General features: G+C 46.1%; 1 protein-coding gene across 1 annotated transcript in view; it reads left to right on the forward strand.

Annotated features, from left to right (window-relative positions):
- HK3 (hexokinase 3) overlaps positions 1 to 19,764 on the forward strand; it is a 176,252-nt gene that overhangs the window by 34,529 nt on the left and 121,959 nt on the right. Inside the window, 1 exon segment of the mRNA XM_040406681.1 lies at positions 10,010 to 10,078. Coding sequence (XP_040262615.1) covers positions 10,022 to 10,078 — 57 coding nt within the window. The 5' untranslated portion in view covers positions 10,010 to 10,021.

Genomic DNA, 19,764 nt, shown 5'->3' on the forward strand with positions numbered 1-19,764 from the left:
CTGTACAGATATGCTGAATTTGTTTTGTGTATTTATGACCTTGTATATTTTGGTTTAAAGGGTGTAGGGATTTCCCAAATGGTAGCCTTCAGATAAATACACAGTAGCCTTTTAGTGGTGGAAATCAAAGTAATAAATGTCTTTTATTGTTGGCACACCACAATTCAACAGGCGGCAGTGATCAGCTTACTTCAGCCGACACTTAAAGAAAAACAATTCAGTCTTGAATCTGAACAATCACATAGGAAGTTTTAGGGCACAGTACCGTACTCCCCACGGAGTGGATGGGAACCTTGCTTTGTCCTTTGTCTCTCGGCAGAGACCCTCTGGTTTTCACTCGGCTCCAAAAACACACAGCTACACAGAGCTCCACCATCAGCCAGGTAATCACACCCCTGACCCTGCTGGCTGATTTTTTGTAAGCCCGTCGAAACCCGGCCTGGACCATGCGGAACAGCCACCCACCCTGCACTTTGGCTGCTCCCAGTAAGAGCCGGCCCAGATTAGCTTTTCACAGCTATGCTAACTATCAAAGTGTCCATCAGCAACTGCTGCGGACATTTGCACTACTGGCTCCTACATCACCGAGGCCAGGAACCTCGGTGACACATATCTTTCATCTATGATGGTCCCTTGTGCCTTTCTACATATCCACCCCTCTGCCCAAAGCTGGGGGTCTGGGCAACTCCAGCAAACATGCAGTGTACTCTGGATAGGGCATCCGCATTTCCTTGTAGCCTGCCCGGCCTATGCTCTACCAAAAACCTAAAGTCCTGTAGGGCTAGAAAGCAACGGGTGACACGGGCATTCTTACCCTTTTTCTCTCTTAACCATTGCAGAGAGGCATGATCCGAGACCAGTGTAAATCTCCGTCCCAGGAGATAGTATCGGAGACAAGGGCCCACTTAATGGCTAAGCATTCCCTTTCAATTATAGAGTAGTTCCGCTCTGCCGGGGACAGTTTTCTGCTGAGGTAACACACGGGATGTTCCTCCTCATTTATGACTTGCATCAGAAGTAGGCATTGGGTCAGTAATGTCTCATCTGTCTGAACAATAAATTCCCGGGAGAAGTCAGGGGCTACCAAGATAAGCTGTCTACAGAGGGCAGACTTAAGCTTTTTGAAAGGCCTCTTCAGCCTCCGGGGACCACTTGATCACAGCAGACTTCCCCCTTTTGTAAGGTCGGTCAGGAGTACTGTTATTTCTGCAAACGTAGGAACAAATCTCCTGTAGTATCCCACAATACCGAGAAAGGCTTTGACCTGTTTCTTGGTAAGTGGCGGGGCCATTATTGTATAGCTTCCACTTTAGTTACTTGGGGTTTTATTATACCTCTTCCTACGATATATCCCAAGTATCGAGCCTCTTCCAAGCCCATGGCACACTTACTTGGATTTATAGTGAATCCGGCCTTTCGTAGCGCATCTAGGATGCTCTGAACTTTGCTGAGGTGACTCTCCCAATCTTGACTGAAGATCACTATATCATCCAAGTAAGCGGCCGTATATTCCCGATGTGGGCGTAAGATTTGGTCCATAGCTCTCTGGAAGGTGGTGGGGGCCCCTTGCAATCCAAATGGCATCCTAATGTACTGGAAGGACCATTCTGGTGTTGAAAACACAGTTTTTTCCCTAGCTTCTCTCGACAACTGAATTTTCCAGTATCCCTTTGTAAGATCCAGGGTCATTATGTATCGAGCTGGCCCTAGTCTATCAATGAGCTCATCCACCCCGGGCATGGGATAAGCATCTACTTTGGACACCTCGTTTAATTTTCAGTAGTCATTACAAAATCACCATTCTCCATTGGGCTTGGGGACTAGCACTACGGGACTAGACCACCCACTTTTGGATTCCTCAATTACCCCCAGTTTTAATATACTCTGGACCTCTTTGGAAACTATCTCCCTTCGGGCCTCAGGTATCCTGTACGCTTTTAAATTTTTCTCATGCCTGAGGTTCCGTTAGAATTTCATGTTCCACGACCTTGGTTAAGCCAGGGGTTTCTGTAAACAAGTCCCTATTCTGTTGTAACAGGAGCTGGCATTGGTATTTTTGGGAAGGGGACAGGGTTTCGGCAATTTTTACATTGTCGATGGTGGAGTCTCTGGTTGGGTCAACAGACATGGGATTTCAGGAGGGTCCCTATCCTTCCATGGTTTTAACAAGTTGATGTGGCAGATTTGATAGGGCTTTCTCCTACCTGGCTGATGTACCCGGTAGTTAACTTCGCTCACCCTCTCAGTTATCTTATAGGGCCCTTGCCACTTGGCCAGGAACTTGCTCTCCACTGTGGGAACTAAGACTAAAACAAGGTCCCCAGGACTGAACTGTCTAAGACTGGCCATCCTGTTGTATATGTGCGCTTGCGCCTCCTGTGCCTAGAGCATATGCTCTTTCACAATAGGTGTCATTTGAGCTATTCGCTCCTGCAATGTAGTCACATGTTCAATGACACTTTTGTAAGGCGTGACCTCACTCTCCCAGGTCTTCTTAGCGATATGTAACAGGCCTCGTGGATGCCTTCCATACAACAACTCAAAAGGCGAGAAATCTGTTGACACTTAGGGTACCTCTCTGATTGAGAAAAGTAGATAAGGCAACAGGTAATCCCAATCTCTGCCATCTTTCTCAACCACTTTTTTCAATATGGCCTTCAAAGTTTAATTGAAGCGTTCCACCAGGCCATCTGTCTGTGGGTGGTACACTGAGGTACGCAACTGGTTCATTTTTAATACTTTACAGAGATCCTGCATGACCCTGGACATGAACGGGGTCCCCTGGTCAGTCAGGATCTCCTTGGGCAGCCCTGTTCTGGATAAAATCTGAAACAGTTCTCAAACAGCTTTCCTCAAGGGCACCGCCTCAGGGTATCGGGTAGCATAATCCATTACCACTAATATACAGTACAGACCAAAAGTTTGGACACACCTTCTCATTCAAAGAATTTTCTTTATTTTCATGACTATGAAGGCATCAAAACTATGAATTAACACATGTGGAATTATATACATAACAAACAAGTGTGAAACAACTGAAAATATGTCATATTCTAGGTTCTTCAAAGTAGCCACCTTTTGCTTTGACTACTGCTTTGCACACTCTTGGCATTCTCTTGATGAGCTTCAAGAGGTAGTCCCCTGAAATGGTCTTCCAACAGTCTTGAAGGAGTTCCCAGAGATGCTTAGCACTTGTTGGCCCTTCTGCCTTCACTCTGCGGTCCAGCTCACCCCAAACCATCTCGATTGGGTTCAGGTCCGGTGACTGTGGAGGCCAGGTCATCTGGCGCAGCACCCCATCACTCTCCTTCATGGTCAAATAGCCCTTACTTTCAAAGTTTTCCCAATTTTTCGGCTGACTGACTGACTTTCATTTCTTAAAGTAATGATGGCCACTCGTTTTTCTTTCCTTAGCTGCTTTTTTCTTGCCATAATACAAATTCTAACAGTCTATTCAGTAGGACTATCATCTGTGTATCCACCTGAATTCTCCTCAACGCCACTAATGGTCCCAACCCCATTTATAAGGCAAGAAATCCCACTTATTAAACCTGACAGGGCACACCTGTGAAGTAAAAACCATTTCAGGGGACTACCTCTTGAAGCTCATTAAGAGAATGCCAAGAGTGTGCAAAGCAGTAATCAAAGCAAAAGGTGGCTACTTTGAAGAACCTAGAATATGACATATTTTCAGTTGTTTCACACTTGTTTGTTATGTATATAATTCCACATGTGTTAATTCATAGTTTTGATGCCTTCAGTGTGAATCTACAATTTTCATAGTCATGAAAATAAAGAAAACTCTTTGAATGAGAAGGTGTGTCCAAACTTTTGGTCTGTACTGTATATTGGTGCCCCCTTGCGGATTTTACCAAAGGCCCGACTAAATCCATTGCAATTTTCTCGAATGGTATCTCGATAATTGGTAATGGTATTAGAGGGCTGCAGAAGTTTGCGACTGGAGAGGTTACTTGGCACGTAGGGCACGATTGGCAGTAATCCTTAATTTCTCTGTAGCACCCGGGCCAATAAAACCTCTACAAAACTCTTTCAAGGGTACTACCCTCTGTAACAGAGGCAACTGTCTCCAGCTCCTCCACCTCTTCCTCCTCTTCATGGTCCAATTCGGATTGAGAGGACGAACTGAGGGTGGGCTGGCTATCACCCTGTGCAATGTCCTCCCCCATTTCCTCGTCTGCTACATTCAAAGCGTCGTCCTTAATTGTGAGCAGCGATCGTTTGAGTAGACACAACAGTGGGATTGTTACGCTGATAATAGCGTTATCGCCACTAACCATCTGTGTGGATTCATCAAAGCTTGTGAATAGTGGTAGTTGACTCGAAAGGCAATGACCATGATGCAGCTGGTATTCCACAACTGCCCTCTCCTGCTCACAAAGCCTGGCCAACATGTGGAACGTAGAGTTCCAGCACGTGCTCACGTCGCACAACAGTCGGTGAGCTGGAAGCCGCAAGCGCCTGCTGCATCGTTGACAGACTGGCTGATGCTCTAGACGACTTGCGGAAATGGGCACACACGCGGTACCCTTCACTACTAGCTCTGGCAAATTGGGGTAGGTTTTGATAAACCACTGAACCACTAAGTTTAAGACGTGGGCTAGACATGGGATGTGTGTCAGGTTGCCGAGCCCCAAAGCCGCCACCAAGTTACGGCCATTGTCAGACACAACCATGCCTGGTTATAGGTTGAGTGGTCGAGAGCCACAGCTCAGTCTGGTCCCTTATACCCTGCCACAGCTCTGCGGAATTGTGCTGTTTGTCCCCTAAGCAGATCAACTTCAGCATGGCCTGTTGATGCTTACCCACAGCAGTGCTACACTGCTTCCAGCCAGCAACTGATGGCTGACTGCTGCTGGAGGTGGAAGTGGAGGAGGAGATGGCGGAGGAGGAGAAGTGGTGGTTGGAGCCAGTAACATAGCTGCTGGCGGAGACCCTGATGGACGTAGTGCCTGCAATCCTGGGCGTGGGTAGCATCTGTGCCATCCCAGGGTACGACTCACTCCCAGCCTCCACAACATTCACCCAGTGTGCAGTCAGGGAAATGTAGCGTCCCTGGCCACCAGCACTTGTCCATGTGTCCGTGGTTAAGTGGACCTTCCCAGTAACTGCGTTGGTCAGGGCATAGGTGATGTTCTGGGACACATGCTGGTGTAAGGCGGGCACGGGACACTGTGAAAAAAGTGGCGGCTGGGGACTGCGTACCGAGGGACGCCCGTTGACATCAGGCTGCGGAAGGCCTCAGTGTCCATAAGCCAAAATGGCAACATATGAAGGGCCAGTAATTTCGAAAGTTGCGCATTTAGTGCTATGGCCTGTGGGTGGGTATTTGTGCTTGCGTTCAAATGACTGTGTTATGGACTTTTAGATGCTGCGCTGGGACAGGCAAGTGGATGTTGTTACTGATGGTTCATGCGAAGGTCTAGTTGTAGGGCGAGGGGCATCCAGGCCTGCGCCTTCAACAGGGGATTGGCCAGTAGTGCGTAACACAGGGAAAGAGGAGGCAGTGGTGTGAACCGCAGACCCAGATTGTGGACCCAGGCGTTCGGCCCACTTATTAGGGTGCTTGGATGCCATGTGGTGGATCATGCTGGTGGTGGTGAGGTTGCTAGTGTTCACGCCCTGGCTCATTTTGGTACGGCACAGGTTGCAAACTACCACTCTTTTGTCGTCTGCACTTTCATCAAAAAAGCGCCATACTGTGGAACACCTACCTCTTGGCAAGGTAGATTTACGCATTGGGGTGCTCGGTGTAACGGTTGTGGGCCTGTTTGGTGTGGGCCGACTTCTCCCTTTTGAATCCCCACTGCCTCTTCCAGCTTGTTGCGGTGCTGCGGATTCCTCCCCCTCTGTACTGCTGTCCTCGCTTGGCTTTTCACCTTCCCATGTTGGGTCAGTGACCTCATCGTCAACCACCTCCTCTTCTACTTCCTCACTCTGCTCATCCTCCTGACTTGACCTAACCACAACCTTACTGATTGACAACTGTGTCTTATCATCATCCAACTCGTAAACTAATGATTGCCGTTCACCACCATCTTCTTAAGACTGTGAAGGTTCAAGAGGTTGGGAATCAGGGCACAATATCTCAGGTCCCTCTTCAAGCATGCTGGGTGCGAGGGCCAAATGTAATAGTGGCGCTGGAAAGAGCTTTTCGGAATATCCGAGTGTGGGATCACTCGTTTGGCAAGCCTCTTCATGGTGGGAGGAAGGATGATCAGAGTGAGGATTCGGTTGACCAGACTCTTGGCTACAGAGACTGGACTTGAGGTGGAAGAGAGGGTGGTGCTTAACCAACTGGAAGCATTATCTTCAGCAATCCAACTAACCAACTGTTCGCACTGGTCCGACTTGGACAGTGTTGTCCTGCGCTGCCCAGCTAAGTTGGACATGAAGCTGGGTACGGTGGATGTTTTTTTTTTTTTGGTGCACTGGCAGCAGGCACAGTTTCATTGCGCCCAGGGACACGGCCTCTGTGTGCACCATCAGCATCACTCCCACTTCCCCATCCCTTAGTGCTCGCCTTCTTCATATTAATGGTTTTGTCACTAGATGTGGAGCAGATTGTTTTACAGTCCACTAAAGACACAGTTTTCTGATGCAGGACACTATATGTCACAGAAACCCACAGAATATGGACACTATATTAGGACCAGATTTGTTAAATTTGCCCTAAAGAAACAGTTTTCGGATGGCGTACTGTATATGTCACAGAAAGCCACACACTATGGACACTAGATTAGGCCCAAATTATTGGAATTTGCCCTAAAGAAACAGTTTTCAGATGGCATGCTGTATATGTCACAGAAAACAACACACTATGGACACTAGATTAGGCCCAGATTATTGGAATTTATGCTAAAGAAACAGTTTTAGGATGGAGTACTGTATATGTCACGGATGTGTATTACACGAGACAGTAGATGAGGTCTGGCCCCTGATTATTTAAATTTACCCAAAGAAACAGTTTTCGGAGGGCGTACTGTATATGTCACAGAAAACAACACACTATGGACACTAGATTACGCCCAGATTATTGGAATTTACGCTAAAGAAACAGATTTCGGATGGAGTACTGTATATGTCATGGATGTGTATTACACGCACACACTAAAGAGACAGTAGATGAGTACTGGCCACTGATTATTAAAATTTACGCTAAAGAAACAGTTTTCAGCTTGAGTACAGTATATGTCACAGATGTGTATTAAACGCATACTATAGACAATAAATGTGGCGCTGATTATTTGAATTTACGCAAAAAGACAGTCTGCGGATGATGTACAGTATATGTCACTAATAGGTAATAAAGAAAAATATGTTGCTGCTGTCAAACACACACAGTAGTCCTTAAAAGGACTTTGGGGTCTTTGAAATGCTTTTGGTGGTAAAAACAGCAGATTTCTCTCCCTACACTATCTGTCCCTTTCTTAGCACGGATGTCCCTGAGAATGATCAATTTAGCGCAGGTAAAAATATATTGCTGCTCTAAAACACACACACACAGTAGTCTTTAAAATGACTTTTGGGTCTTTGAAAAGCTTTCTTCGAATAATAACTGAGAATTTCGCTCCCTACACTGCCTTTCCCTTACTACCCTCTGCTCTCCCTGAGTATGACTGATCCGAGCACGTGTCATCGGGTGCTATATAGCACCCGATGATGCGTTCCGGCCAGCCAATCACTGTAATGCCAGCAAGCCAACATGGCTACTAGCATTACAGTGATGGCAGTACTTACCTGCACGTTTATTGGCTGCTTAGCAGCTGCGAAATGTGCGGGGAGGAGACTCGAGCATGGTGCTCGAGCACATGCGGTACTCGGCCGAGCATGCTCGCTCATCACTATTGTTCACCCTTCTCGACCTCCGGTACAAAGAGAACTTCTCATCTTTCATTCCTGTTGTGGAGAGGACTACCAAAATGGTCCTTGTGGAAAAATTGCTCCAAAAATTTCCAGCTGACAAAGCTGGCAGCAGAGTACGTAGTTCCTTGGGCATCCGAGGAGGGGAGACGAGGGGAACACACAGCAGTTCCAACAGAGACAAGGCAACACTCTCCAAGGCCTGGGACAGTTTCATGACACCCTGCCAGCAACCTCACCCTGATGCGTGGCCTAGTTTCACAAGGAGAGAAAAGTTTTGGAAGATGGTGAAGGAATATGTAGCAGACCGTGTCAGTGTCCTTAATGATCCCTCTGTGCTTAACAACTATTGGGTGTCCAAGCTGGACACGTGGCACAAACTGGTGCTCTACGCCTTGGTTGGAGGTGCTGGCCTGCACTGCCGCCAGCGTTTTGTCAGAGCGGGTATTTAGTGCTGCTGGGGGCATAATAACTGATAAGCGCATCCAACTGTCAACTGAAAATGCTGACAGGTTGACTATTATCAAAATAAACAAGGCCTGGATTGCCCCTGACTTCTCTACTCCACCAGAGAAAAGCGGCTGAACATAAATGCACTTTAAATGTGACTTTTATGGTGTATTGAATACACTGTATTCCCATGCACCCCTTCCACCACAAAAAAGGGTATATGGTTCAATCTTCCTTTTGTCGTCCTCCTCCTCCATCATATCAACATGCTTATTAGGCTGTCCTCGCTCCTAATTTTTTAGAGGGTCAGCTCAGCAGCAGGCCCTCAACCCTAATTTTTTCAATGGTCAGCTCAGCAGCAGGCACTCGCCCCTAATGTTTTAGAGAGTCAGCTCAGCAGCAGACCCTCGCCCATAATGTTTTAAATGGTCAGCTCAGCAGCAGACCCTCACCCGTAATGTATTAGATGGTCAGCTCAGCAGCAAGCCCTCGTCCATATTGTTTAAGATGGTCAGCTCAGCAGCAGGCCCTCAAACATAATTTTTTCGATGGTCAGCTCAGCAGCAGGCCCTCAACCTTACTTTTTTCGATGGTCAGCTCAGCAGCAGGCCCTCAACCATAATCTTTTCGACGGTCAGATTAGGAGCAGGCATGTTTCTTAACAATTTTTCCTCTGAAATCAATTTTATCTTCGGTTTTGTGCGTATTATTGTCAGTCTGTAAAATTGGCGTACTAATCGGACAACATCATTCCCAGCAGCGACCTGCAAGTCCAAAATGCATCCAGACATCCTCCCCATGCTGTTCCCGAACCATTTCAGTGGTGTTTCCATTAATTTCTGACCTTTCCTTTTAAACCAGACACCCTCCCCTCTTCAGAGCAGGGGGTGCCTGGTTTAATGCTCGGGTTCTCCAATTGACTTCCATTGTGCACCCTGAGGTGTTCTACTTGAGCACCCAAGCACTTAGGTGCTCGATCAACACTACCCCCCATCTCTATGTCCTTATCCCTCTTGACACAGGTATGTGGTCACTGCAGCCATGTGGCCAGTGATTGTCTGCAGCATCACATCATGTCTGTTTTGAGAGCAAACAGGAGTTGAGACTGGGTGAAGGGGGGGATCCAGGAAGGATTGGAGCAAAAATGGCAGGGTTTTGATAAGATGGTTACTACTTCAAGCATTATGAGCGTTTTAAATGACTGAACAATCCCATTAATTATAAGCTGCCTGTACATTCTTAATGCACCTAAGTGGTAGACAGGCATAATATTAAAGTGTTGGCATCCATTAAAAATCTAAATATTTGCCTGGCAATTTTTGGCTACATCACCAGCCACTTACCAGTCCCTCGACATTTGAGGGGAGCTGTACCTGTCTATCTAGTAGGTGGCCTGATAACACAAGCTGTCAGCTGGAGGTCATAATGCTGTCTCATTTTATTGCTCCACTTCTTTATGTCGATACTTTTGTTATTATCACTTCCTCTTGAGAATCTTTTAGAAGTGCTATGTGACTTATGAGAACTCTATAAATTGCTCAGCATGTGATCGCTATTTATCAATGTGCTGCTGACACTTCGTGTTTGCATAATTTGTGCTATTGCCAATCTTTCTCGCCATATCCTGTTTTCGCCACTGACTTTATCCTAATCACTCTGTGCTGTGTCTTTCTATTAGGAACTTCAAGCTATGGAAAAACCAGTAGCATGTTCAGTGGAGAAGGTCCAGCCGTCTGTCTCTGAAGAGGTGAGGAGAACATTTTCATCACTTGAACTGCTCTATAGTCACTGCCCTAAATTCCATATAATGGCTCTTTAAATTAATACTTTTGTGCAAATAACCTGCATAAAGACATGACAAATCTGTCACAATATTAAAATAGCACTTCCCTTTTTTAAGATAGTAAAAATGTACGTGCTGTCAGTATTTAGGGGTGAAATTAAACAGACATTTTTATGTGAATTCAATTTAGAGGGGTTTTCCAATTTTAAGCAAGCCCTTTAGATAATGCAGCTACCCTAATTATAAGTTGATCCACTAGACTGGCTTATAGTAACCAGTTCTGCAGTACTTCTGCAATAAGTTCCGCATATTACATTTTTTATAGGGGTATTCCAGGAGTAAAGGCCAACACCTATTTCTCCTCACTCCCTCCCGGCCCCCCCATGCACGTTCAGTTTGGGCAAACGTGTGTATATTCAATGGGGAGAGGGGAAAAATGCTTCTGGTGGTGGCTTATCTCCTGGGAGAACAAAAGGATGAGGTGAAAATGTTCACTTCACCTGATGTCAGGGGAGAGTAGGGCCCCCATATACATTAATGTATTGTTGTATGGGGAGCTCCCAAATCTTCCTCGACAGATGATTTGAGGAAAGAGAAGGATACAGCAAAGTAAATATTTTCACCCTATCCTTTTGTTCTCAAATATTCTCTATCGAGTAGCCATTCAGAACAGGAGAACTTGGATGACAGGCATAGCTTTCAGTCACCTAGGAAGAAAAACATTTTATTTGTATCCTCATTGGACCCCAAAACGAAATTTACAAATGGGATACCTCTGTGCTTGCAGCATCAGGGTGTATTTGGGCACACCACTGACCATGTTTTTAAATATATGGATGCCTTCTTAACGCGCACCATATGAAAGTCTCCTATATCTTAAACAAGCTCCACCTTGTGAGAGTAGAATCAGATCATCATACATCTTCTTTTATTCTGTCTGAGATGGTTCTCTGGAATTTGGCCCTCATTCCCTATGTCGATTAAAATTTTAGTTAAAAAAAAATATGAATAAAGTTAAATCACAAATAGTTTAAAGATAAATTGCAACCTGTGAGGTGAAAAGAACAAACACACGCTAGAACCTGAAATGCGTCAGCAAATACGTGTGCCATAATTATCTATTATTCTGATAATAATACTAAAGGAGTGCTGGGGAATCAGGTCTCCTGCTACTTCTCTGCAGTGGTCGTCAGCAGAATACAGGCAATGGATTATATTATTGGGTCTCCTAGTGCATTGATTGCAAGTAAATTTGACCACAGATGAATAGATACTTCAGCATATACTACCAATAAAGAGCGTTCATTATGATGTTCTGGGTGCTTTATTGGATGTATATATAAAATGTACTGTATATGACATGGCGATTAACAACTAAACGTAATAGAAAACACAGCTCTTGCCAATGCTGAGAAATGTAGTGGGGGACTAGTGATGATTCTGCACTCGTCCTAGCGATCAGCAGACAGTCGGACCATGCATGGTGTTTGGAGATAATTACTGCAACCAGTGGTCAGAATGGTTTGTTATAGCAAATATATTTTGAAGATAAATCTTTGTGTTCATGATAACTCCTTTAAATGATCAGTGAACTAAAGTTAGCTTAGTCATTGCATTGTGGCTAATAAAAATACTTAGTTCCTCAAATGCTAATAATTTTCAGGACCTGTTTCTTGCAAATTATCGATATTACGCAAATTTATATTCCAGATAGAGAACTATTTTGTACAGATCCATGATGTCAATTTGAAAGAAATGTATGGGGTCCCATAACGTCAACTACTTGTGGAGTGTTCTAAAATGTCCCCCGGGACCACATGTAACACTGCAAGGATGTTCCTTTTTCCATTATGCCTTCTCTATGGCAAATCCAGCTCTCACAACCTGCTTCCTGTAGATGCATGATCTTTAAGTAGCTACAACCTGCTTCCCACTCCTGTAGCTGCAATGGGGACCCCATAGTATTTATTATATTTAGACAATAGTTTGGGTTGGGGCCTGACATAAGTGAGGTTTACGGCAGGTGTGCAGCCCCTGGCTTCATGGCTGGGTCCCTCATTCCAGTCCCATGGCTTGGTTTAACGGGTAGTCACCAAATCCTGCCCTGTCCAGGGGCACCTGTCACAGTCAGCACACAGGCACCACAGGGCCAGTCCTCTGCACAGCAAAGTCCGCGGCCACCTCTATGTCATCTCCTAGGACTGGCTATCTTCCTCTCCCCGGCCTTGTCAGTCTGATATAGGGAGAAGGACAGTGCGGTCCCCACTGCCCCACCCCTGGGCATGCCCCCTGTGCCCAGCGCCTTCCTGGCCTCCTCATGTGGCAGACTGCAGTGCTCCTCAGAGCCAGTCACTTACAGCCTTGCACCTGTCACTGGGGCCGCACTGCATGTGGGACTTCTTATACCTGCTGAAATCACAGCACACCTCAATTCTTCTCTGTTATCAAGGGATTAAAAGTCTATGTCTTGGGAAGGTATGGCCACAGTAATACAGCTCTCCTAGACCTGAATGGCAGAGCAACATCTGCAGGTGACAACTAATATGGCAGTCATTAAAGGGTTTTATCCGGAATCAACATGGGATAGGGCATACTGAAATACATGTCCTATCATTAGTTTCCCTGGAACTAGCATTGGGAACCCCTTATGACTATGTTCATTGCCAGCTGTATACACAGGTGACCCCCGTGGGGGTCATTTACAAAGACTGGCGTTTTACACAAGTCCCTCCCCTGTTCTGCTGAAGGATGCGTCCCATCATAAATTAGGCGCACCTTAGGAAGTCCGTGCGCCTGATGTAAGACTGGGGTCATTTTTTGCCAACATTTACAATTTGTCAGGGCAGATGTGCCGGCCCCATCACGCTCCCGCCACTCCCAAATGGCAAGAATGGCGTCAAAACACCTGTGACAAAAAATTGTCGCACACATTTACATGGGAGTCCTGTATATACCCTGCTGGATTTACCTATTGCCTATACCCCATCTTCTAGAATAATTTTGTGATTTACTTGTGTACTCTACTCACTTAGGGCTTCTGGCACCGTTTCTGATGGTCTTTTCCTTCCACATTTGATTTTACTTACTTGCTGTAGCCTAGTCTACTCAAAACCATCATTGGCAGCTGACACCCCTACTGTAAATTTTTATTTTTTTTTAAAAAGCATTAACTTCTTTTAACATATTTTTGGTTATATGGCAAAAACCAACTACCGCACCGGGTGACACCAGCCCTAGCAACGCCACTGCCTGTTGTTAACCTGGATTCCCCTCGGAAAAGTCCATACCACTGTGATAGGGATAATACCCCTTAGACTACCTTGTCACTAGTTTAGCCTATATCAAACCCATTAGTAACTCTGTGGCCATCACTGTCACTGGCCATCACTTGTCTGTTGGCCGTGGAGACATCACCCCTGACACCTCATAAAAACATTGTGTTCTTTGTTTTTGTAGACAAGTCAATTATGTTTAACAACTCTACAATCATTCAAATTGTTAAAGATTTTAATATTGATGGCCTATACTTGGGATTAAACATCATTATCAGGTAGGCAGGGGTACGAAACCCCACACCTCTGCCGATCAGCTGAGTAGCTCTGGTTCTGGAGGTCAGTGCCGAAACGTCACAGCTACATACGGTACATTGATTAGTGGATGATGCTGGTAACCACAGCAGCACTACTTTCACAGCTGATAGGCAGGGGGAGGGGGTTGGTTGGGTGATCCCCTCCTATCTGATGTTGATCGTCTTTCCTAAGGATAGGCCATCAGTATTAAAATACTACACAACCCCTTTAAGCCACAGTATATGACCAGCTCAGGCTTTTCTGCTTCTGGAAGTGAGCTATTTCAGTAAAACAAAGAAGGTTTTATTAAAGATTTGACTCAAATCAATTCCTTGCTTGTGTGCGCTAACTTCCTGACAAATACACAGCAAGAACAATAAATTTAGTTGTCACCTATATGCTGCCCCTGAGCAACAATAAGACTGAACCTGCAGCCATCTCCTGACTGCTAGGCAATAAACAGAACTTAGTATTTCTCCACAGTGTGTGCTCTATTCATTAATTAGACTGGTCTGAATCCTAAATCAATATGACATGTTTCTGCTTGTTAATTTCATCAACTGAAAATCATTTCTATTAAGATCTGCAATCTGAGCACTGCGTTCACGGCAATCCTTATTCATGCAAGTATTAATTCTGACACTTTACCTTTATGTCGCCATTTTATTTCTCACAGTTCATTTGTATGATTTCATGCATCACCAACTGGGATTTACTCTGATTGGGCAATTAAACACGACTAAAATATTTAATGTGTGTGATGTGCAATCATGGATATGTCAATATTATTTAGGTAGTTGAACACTGCCCTAGGTATCAATAGGAGCAGCTAAAGGGTAACCCCAAATGTAAGAAGTCATTCTTTCTTAATCAGACCATTTTCGTTTGAGTTTTGTTTCTTTTCCAAACAACAACCCAGTCGCAAAGACAACCCCTCAAAAACAACGTCGCCCCTGCCCCTCTCCCGGGGACAGCAAAGAGTTAGATACAGTCAAGTACAGGTACACAGCCATGAACACATTCACCACTATAAAATTATAATATTGTCACTACCAGAGCTTTGGGACGTTCTCACAGCTCTGTTTCTCCACCCCTGTGATGATGTCACTACTAGAGCTGGGAGGAGTTCTCACTACTCTGTTTACTTTTGGTTTCTTTCACCACAGCTGTCCTTCATGTGTTTGATTTTCCTCTCTTTATATCACCCCTCCTCCTATGATAGGATGTGGATTATAGTTCTCACTTCAGTTGTAGCTCTGGCTTTAGTTTCTTCACTTGTAGCTATCAGTTCACTGGACCTGTGTTCTGCTGCAGCTAGCACTCCGGATATTGCCAGCCTGTCCTTGGATCCATCTTCTCTGCGGCTGCAACACCGTCAGCTAAGTGTGCAGACATTGTTGTGTTCCTGTTTATTTTCTGACTGGATCTGAGGTGGCCACGGTTCCCTCCATATACTGAGTAGGGCACTGGTGGCCGTGCCCCTTCCACTATTGTAGGGGTTACAGTGGTCATTAGTCTTAGGCACGTGGGCATGCCTCTTTCCGCCATTTGGATCCGGGCATGTGCTTTAGCAGAATAGGGAGAGCGTTGAGGGTCGGACAGGGGTCACCCGTTATCCTCCCTAGTTCTGGGTCCAGTCAGTAGCTCTGTACTGTGTATTACTATTGTTGCCCACATACAGCCGTGACATTATAATCCACCAAAACCGTCCTTTTTTGACATGGATCCGCTTTCTGGCCTGGTTGACCGCATGCAGGGTCTTTCTTTGGAAGTAGCGGATCTCCGTCAAACTATGACTCAGCTTCAAGCATTGGGCCCTGCTCCGGCTCATGGAGTCTGTTGCGAGCCAAAGGTCTCACTTCCGGAGACGTTCTCCGGGGGCAGTGAGAATTTTGTTCGTTTCAGAGAGGCATGCAAACTCCATTTTTGCTTGTGTCCTCACTCTTCTGGTAATCAAGAGCAGAGGGTGAGGATTGTCATCTCCCTGCTCAGGGGTAATGCTCAGACTTGGGCTTTTTCGCTGCCATCAGGGGATCCCTCCCTTCGATCCGTGGAGGGATTTTTTGTGGCCCTGGGGCAGATTTATGATGACCCGGATCGTGTTGCTCTGGCCGAATCTAACCTACGTGTTTTATGCCAGAACAAACGGTCTGCGGAGCTTTATTGTTCTGAATTTCGGAGATGGGCAGCTGATTCGGGTTGGAATGATGCTGCACTCCGGAGTCAGTTCTGTCATGGTCTCTCGGAGAGATTAAAAGATGCGTTTGCTTTCCATGAGAGACCAACGTCCTTAGAGTCTGCCATGTCATTGGCGGTACGCCTTGACAGGCGTCTAAGAGAAAGAAACGAGACCTCTCTGTCCAGCCATTGTCAGTCTAGGGGAAGTGGTGCGGACTCATTCAGTGTGCAGGGGCCTCATCCTGTCTCGCTCCCCTCTGAGGAGGAACCCATGCAGCTAGCTCGACTTGCCCCTGATAAAAGAGGATTTAGTCCTCAGAGTATGGTCTGTTTTTGTTGTGGGGGCATAGGTCATTTGGCAAATGTTTGTCCATCTAGGAGATTCTTGAACCGTACTAAGAGCGATAATAAGAGAAAAATCTCAAAAGGTAAATCATCAAGTTCTGCTTCATCTGCTACTTTGGGCAAAGTTGATGTAGGATTTGATGCTTTTCCTCTGACCTGCAGTTCCCGTTTTCTCCTGTCTGCCAGGGTGGCGCTAGAGAGCAAAGTCATTTCTTGTGAGATTTTTGTCGATAGTGGAGCGGCCGTCAATCTTATTGACACTCAATTTGTAGCCATGCATGGTTTTCAGGTTTGCACATTAGATAAAGATATACCTGTTTTTGCTATTGACTCTGCTCCACTCTCACAGAGATCTCTGAAAGGCATTGTTCACAATATCCGGCTAGCTGTAGGTGACACTCATGTGGAGGATATATCTTGTTTTGTCCTTAACGGATTGCCGTCTCCTCTAGTTTTGGGGTTACCCTGGCTCACTAGACATAACCCCACTATTGATTGGCAAGGAAGGCAAATAAATGAGTGGAGTGACTTTTGTAGAGAGAATTGTCTCACAGCGACTTTTGCAGAGGTGTCTACTAAAACGGTGCCATCATTTCTCTCTGATTTCTCGGACGTGTTTTCCGAGAGCGGTGTTCAGGAGCTACCTCCTCACCGGGAGTTTGACTGTCCCATTAACCTCATTCCCGGCGCCAAGCTGCCAAAAGCACGCCTCTACAATCTCTCACAACCGGAAAGAATCGCTATGCGAACTTACATCTCCGAGAGTCTCGAAAAGGGGCATATTCGTCCCTCAAAGTCACCTGTGGCCGCGGGTTTTTTTTTTGTTAAAAAGAAAGATGGCTCTCTGAGACCTTGCCTAGATTTTAGGGAGCTGAACCGTATCACGATTCGCGATCCCTATCCCCTTCCTCTGATCCCGGACCTCTTCAATCAAATTGTTGGGGCCAAGGTGTTTTCCAAATTGGATTTGAGAGGCGCGTACAACCTGGTCAGGGTCAGAGAGGGGGATGAATGGAAAACGGCCTTTAATACCCCTGACGGGCATTTCGAGAATCTCGTTATGCCTTTCGGCCTGATGAATGCTCCGGCCGTCTTTCAGCATTTTGTTAATAGTATTTTCTATCATTTAATGGGGAAATTTGTATTGGTGTATCTTGATGATATTTTGATTTTTTCCCCTGATGTTCAGACCCATCAGGATCATCTTTTTCAGGTTCTGCAGATTCTGCGGGAAAATAAATTGTACGCCAAGCTGGAGAAATGTCTTTTTATGGTATCGGAGATTCAATTTCTGGGTTTTCTCCTCTCTGCTTCTGGTTTTCGCATGGATCCCGAGAAGGTCCGTGCTGTACTTGAGTGGGAGCTTCCTGAGAATCAGAAGGCATTGATGCGCTTTCTGGGTTTTGCGAACTATTACAGAAAGTTCATTTTGAATTATTCCTCTGTTGTCAAACCCCTCACTGACATGACAAAAAAGGGGGCGGATTTTTCCTCTTGGTCGGAGGAGGCGCTTGCAGCCTTTTCTAAGATTAAAGAGAATTTTGCGTCTGCTCCCGTCTTGGTGCATCCCGATGTTTCCTTACCTTTTATTGTTGAGGTGGATGCTTCCGAGGTGGGTGTGGGTGCGGTTTTGTCCCAGGGCCCTTCCCCTGCCAAGTGGCGACCCTGTGCCTTTTTCTCTAAAAAACTCTCCCCGGCAGAGAGAAACTATGATGTGGGCGATAGGGAGTTGTTGGCCATCAAGTTGGCTTTCGAGGAATGGCGCCATTGGTTGGAGGGGGCCAGGCACCCTATCACCGTTTTTACCGACCATAAGAATCTGGCATACTTGGAGTCGGCCAGGCGTATGAATCCGAGACAGGCCAGATGGTCTCTGTTCTTCTCCAGATTCAATTTTGTTGTTACATTCCGACCTGGGATAAAAAATGTGAAGGCTGATGCTCTCTCTCGCTGTTTTCCGGGAGGAGGAAACTCCGAGGACCCGGGTCCCATTTTGGCGGAGGGGGTAGTTGTTTCTGCTCTATATTCCGATTTGGAGGCCGAGGTCCAGGCTGCCCAGACTGAGACACCTGCCCGTTGTCCTTCTGGGAAGTTGTTCGTGCCTCCTGAGCTACGTCACAAACTCTTTAAGGAGCATCATGATACGGTTCTTGCTGGTCACCCCGGGAGTAGAGCCACGGTGGATCTCATTGCTCGGAGATTTTGGTGGCCGGCTCTTCGTAAGTCGGTGGAGGGTTTTGTGGCTGCTTGTGAGACGTGCGCTCGCGCTAAGGTCCCTCGTTCACGGCCTTCAGGTTCCCTTCTCCCGTTACCCATTCCTTCCCGTCCTTGGACACACCTGTCCATGGACTTTATCACGGATCTTCCTCGTTCCTCGGGGAAGTCGGTGATCCTGGTGGTGGTGGACCGTTTTAGCAAGATGGCTCATTTCGTACCTTTCCCTGGTTTACCTAATGCTAAAACGTTGGCGCAAGCTTTTGTCGACCATATTGTTAAATTGCACGGCATTCCCTCTGATATTGTTTCCGATAGAGGCACGCAGTTTGTGTCCAGGTTCTGGAAGGCTTTCTGTTCTCGCCTGGGGGTTCGGCTGTCCTTCTCTTCTGCTTTTCATCCGCAGTCGAATGGTCAGACTGAGCGCCTCAATCAGAATCTGGAGACATATTTGCGCTGTTTTGTTTCAGAGAACCAGGAGGATTGGTGTTCATTTCTCCCTCTTGCTGAGTTTGCTCTGAACAACCGTCGTCAGGAATCTTCTGATAAGTCACCATTCTTTGGTGCATATGGGTTCCATCCACAGTTTGGGACATTCTCGGGAGGGGCTCTTTCTGGTTTACCTGAGGAGGAGAGATTTTCCTCGTCTTTGTCTACCATTTGGCAAAAGATTCAGGGTAATCTTAAAAAGATGAGTGAGAGGTATAAGCGTGTGGCTGATAAGAGACGTGTGCCTGGTCCGGACCTGAATGTGGGTGATCTGGTGTGGTTGTCTACTAGAAACATTAAGTTGAAGGTTCCCTCCTGGAAATTGGGTCCCAAGTTTATTGGGCCTTATAAAATCTTGTCAGTCATCAATCCTGTTGCCTTCCGTCTTGATCTTCCACGGGTTTGGAAGATACATAATGTATTTCACAGATCTCTCTTAAAACCATATGTCCAGCCCACAGTACCCTCCTCTTTGCCTCCTCCTCCGATTTTGGTTGATGGCAATCTGGAGTTTGAGGTTTCCAGAATTGTGGACTCTCGCATGGTCCGCGGTTCTCTTCAGTACCTCGTTCATTGGAAGGGTTATGGTACTGAGGAGAGGATGTGGGTTCCGGTGTCGGACATTAAAGCCACTCGCCTCATCAGGGCATTTCATAGGGCTCATCCTGAGAAGGTGGGTCCTGGGTGTCCGGAGTCCACCCGTAGAGGGGGGGGTACTGTCACTACCAGAGCTTTGGGACGTTCTCACAGCTCTGTTTCTCCACCCCTGTGATGATGTCACTACTAGAGCTGGGAGGAGTTCTCACTACTCTGTTTACTTTTGGTTTCTTTCACCACAGCTGTCCTTCATGTGTT

Source organism: Bufo bufo, chromosome 1 (genome assembly GCF_905171765.1).
Source record: "Bufo bufo chromosome 1, aBufBuf1.1, whole genome shotgun sequence".
NCBI lineage: Eukaryota > Metazoa > Chordata > Amphibia > Anura > Bufonidae > Bufo > Bufo bufo.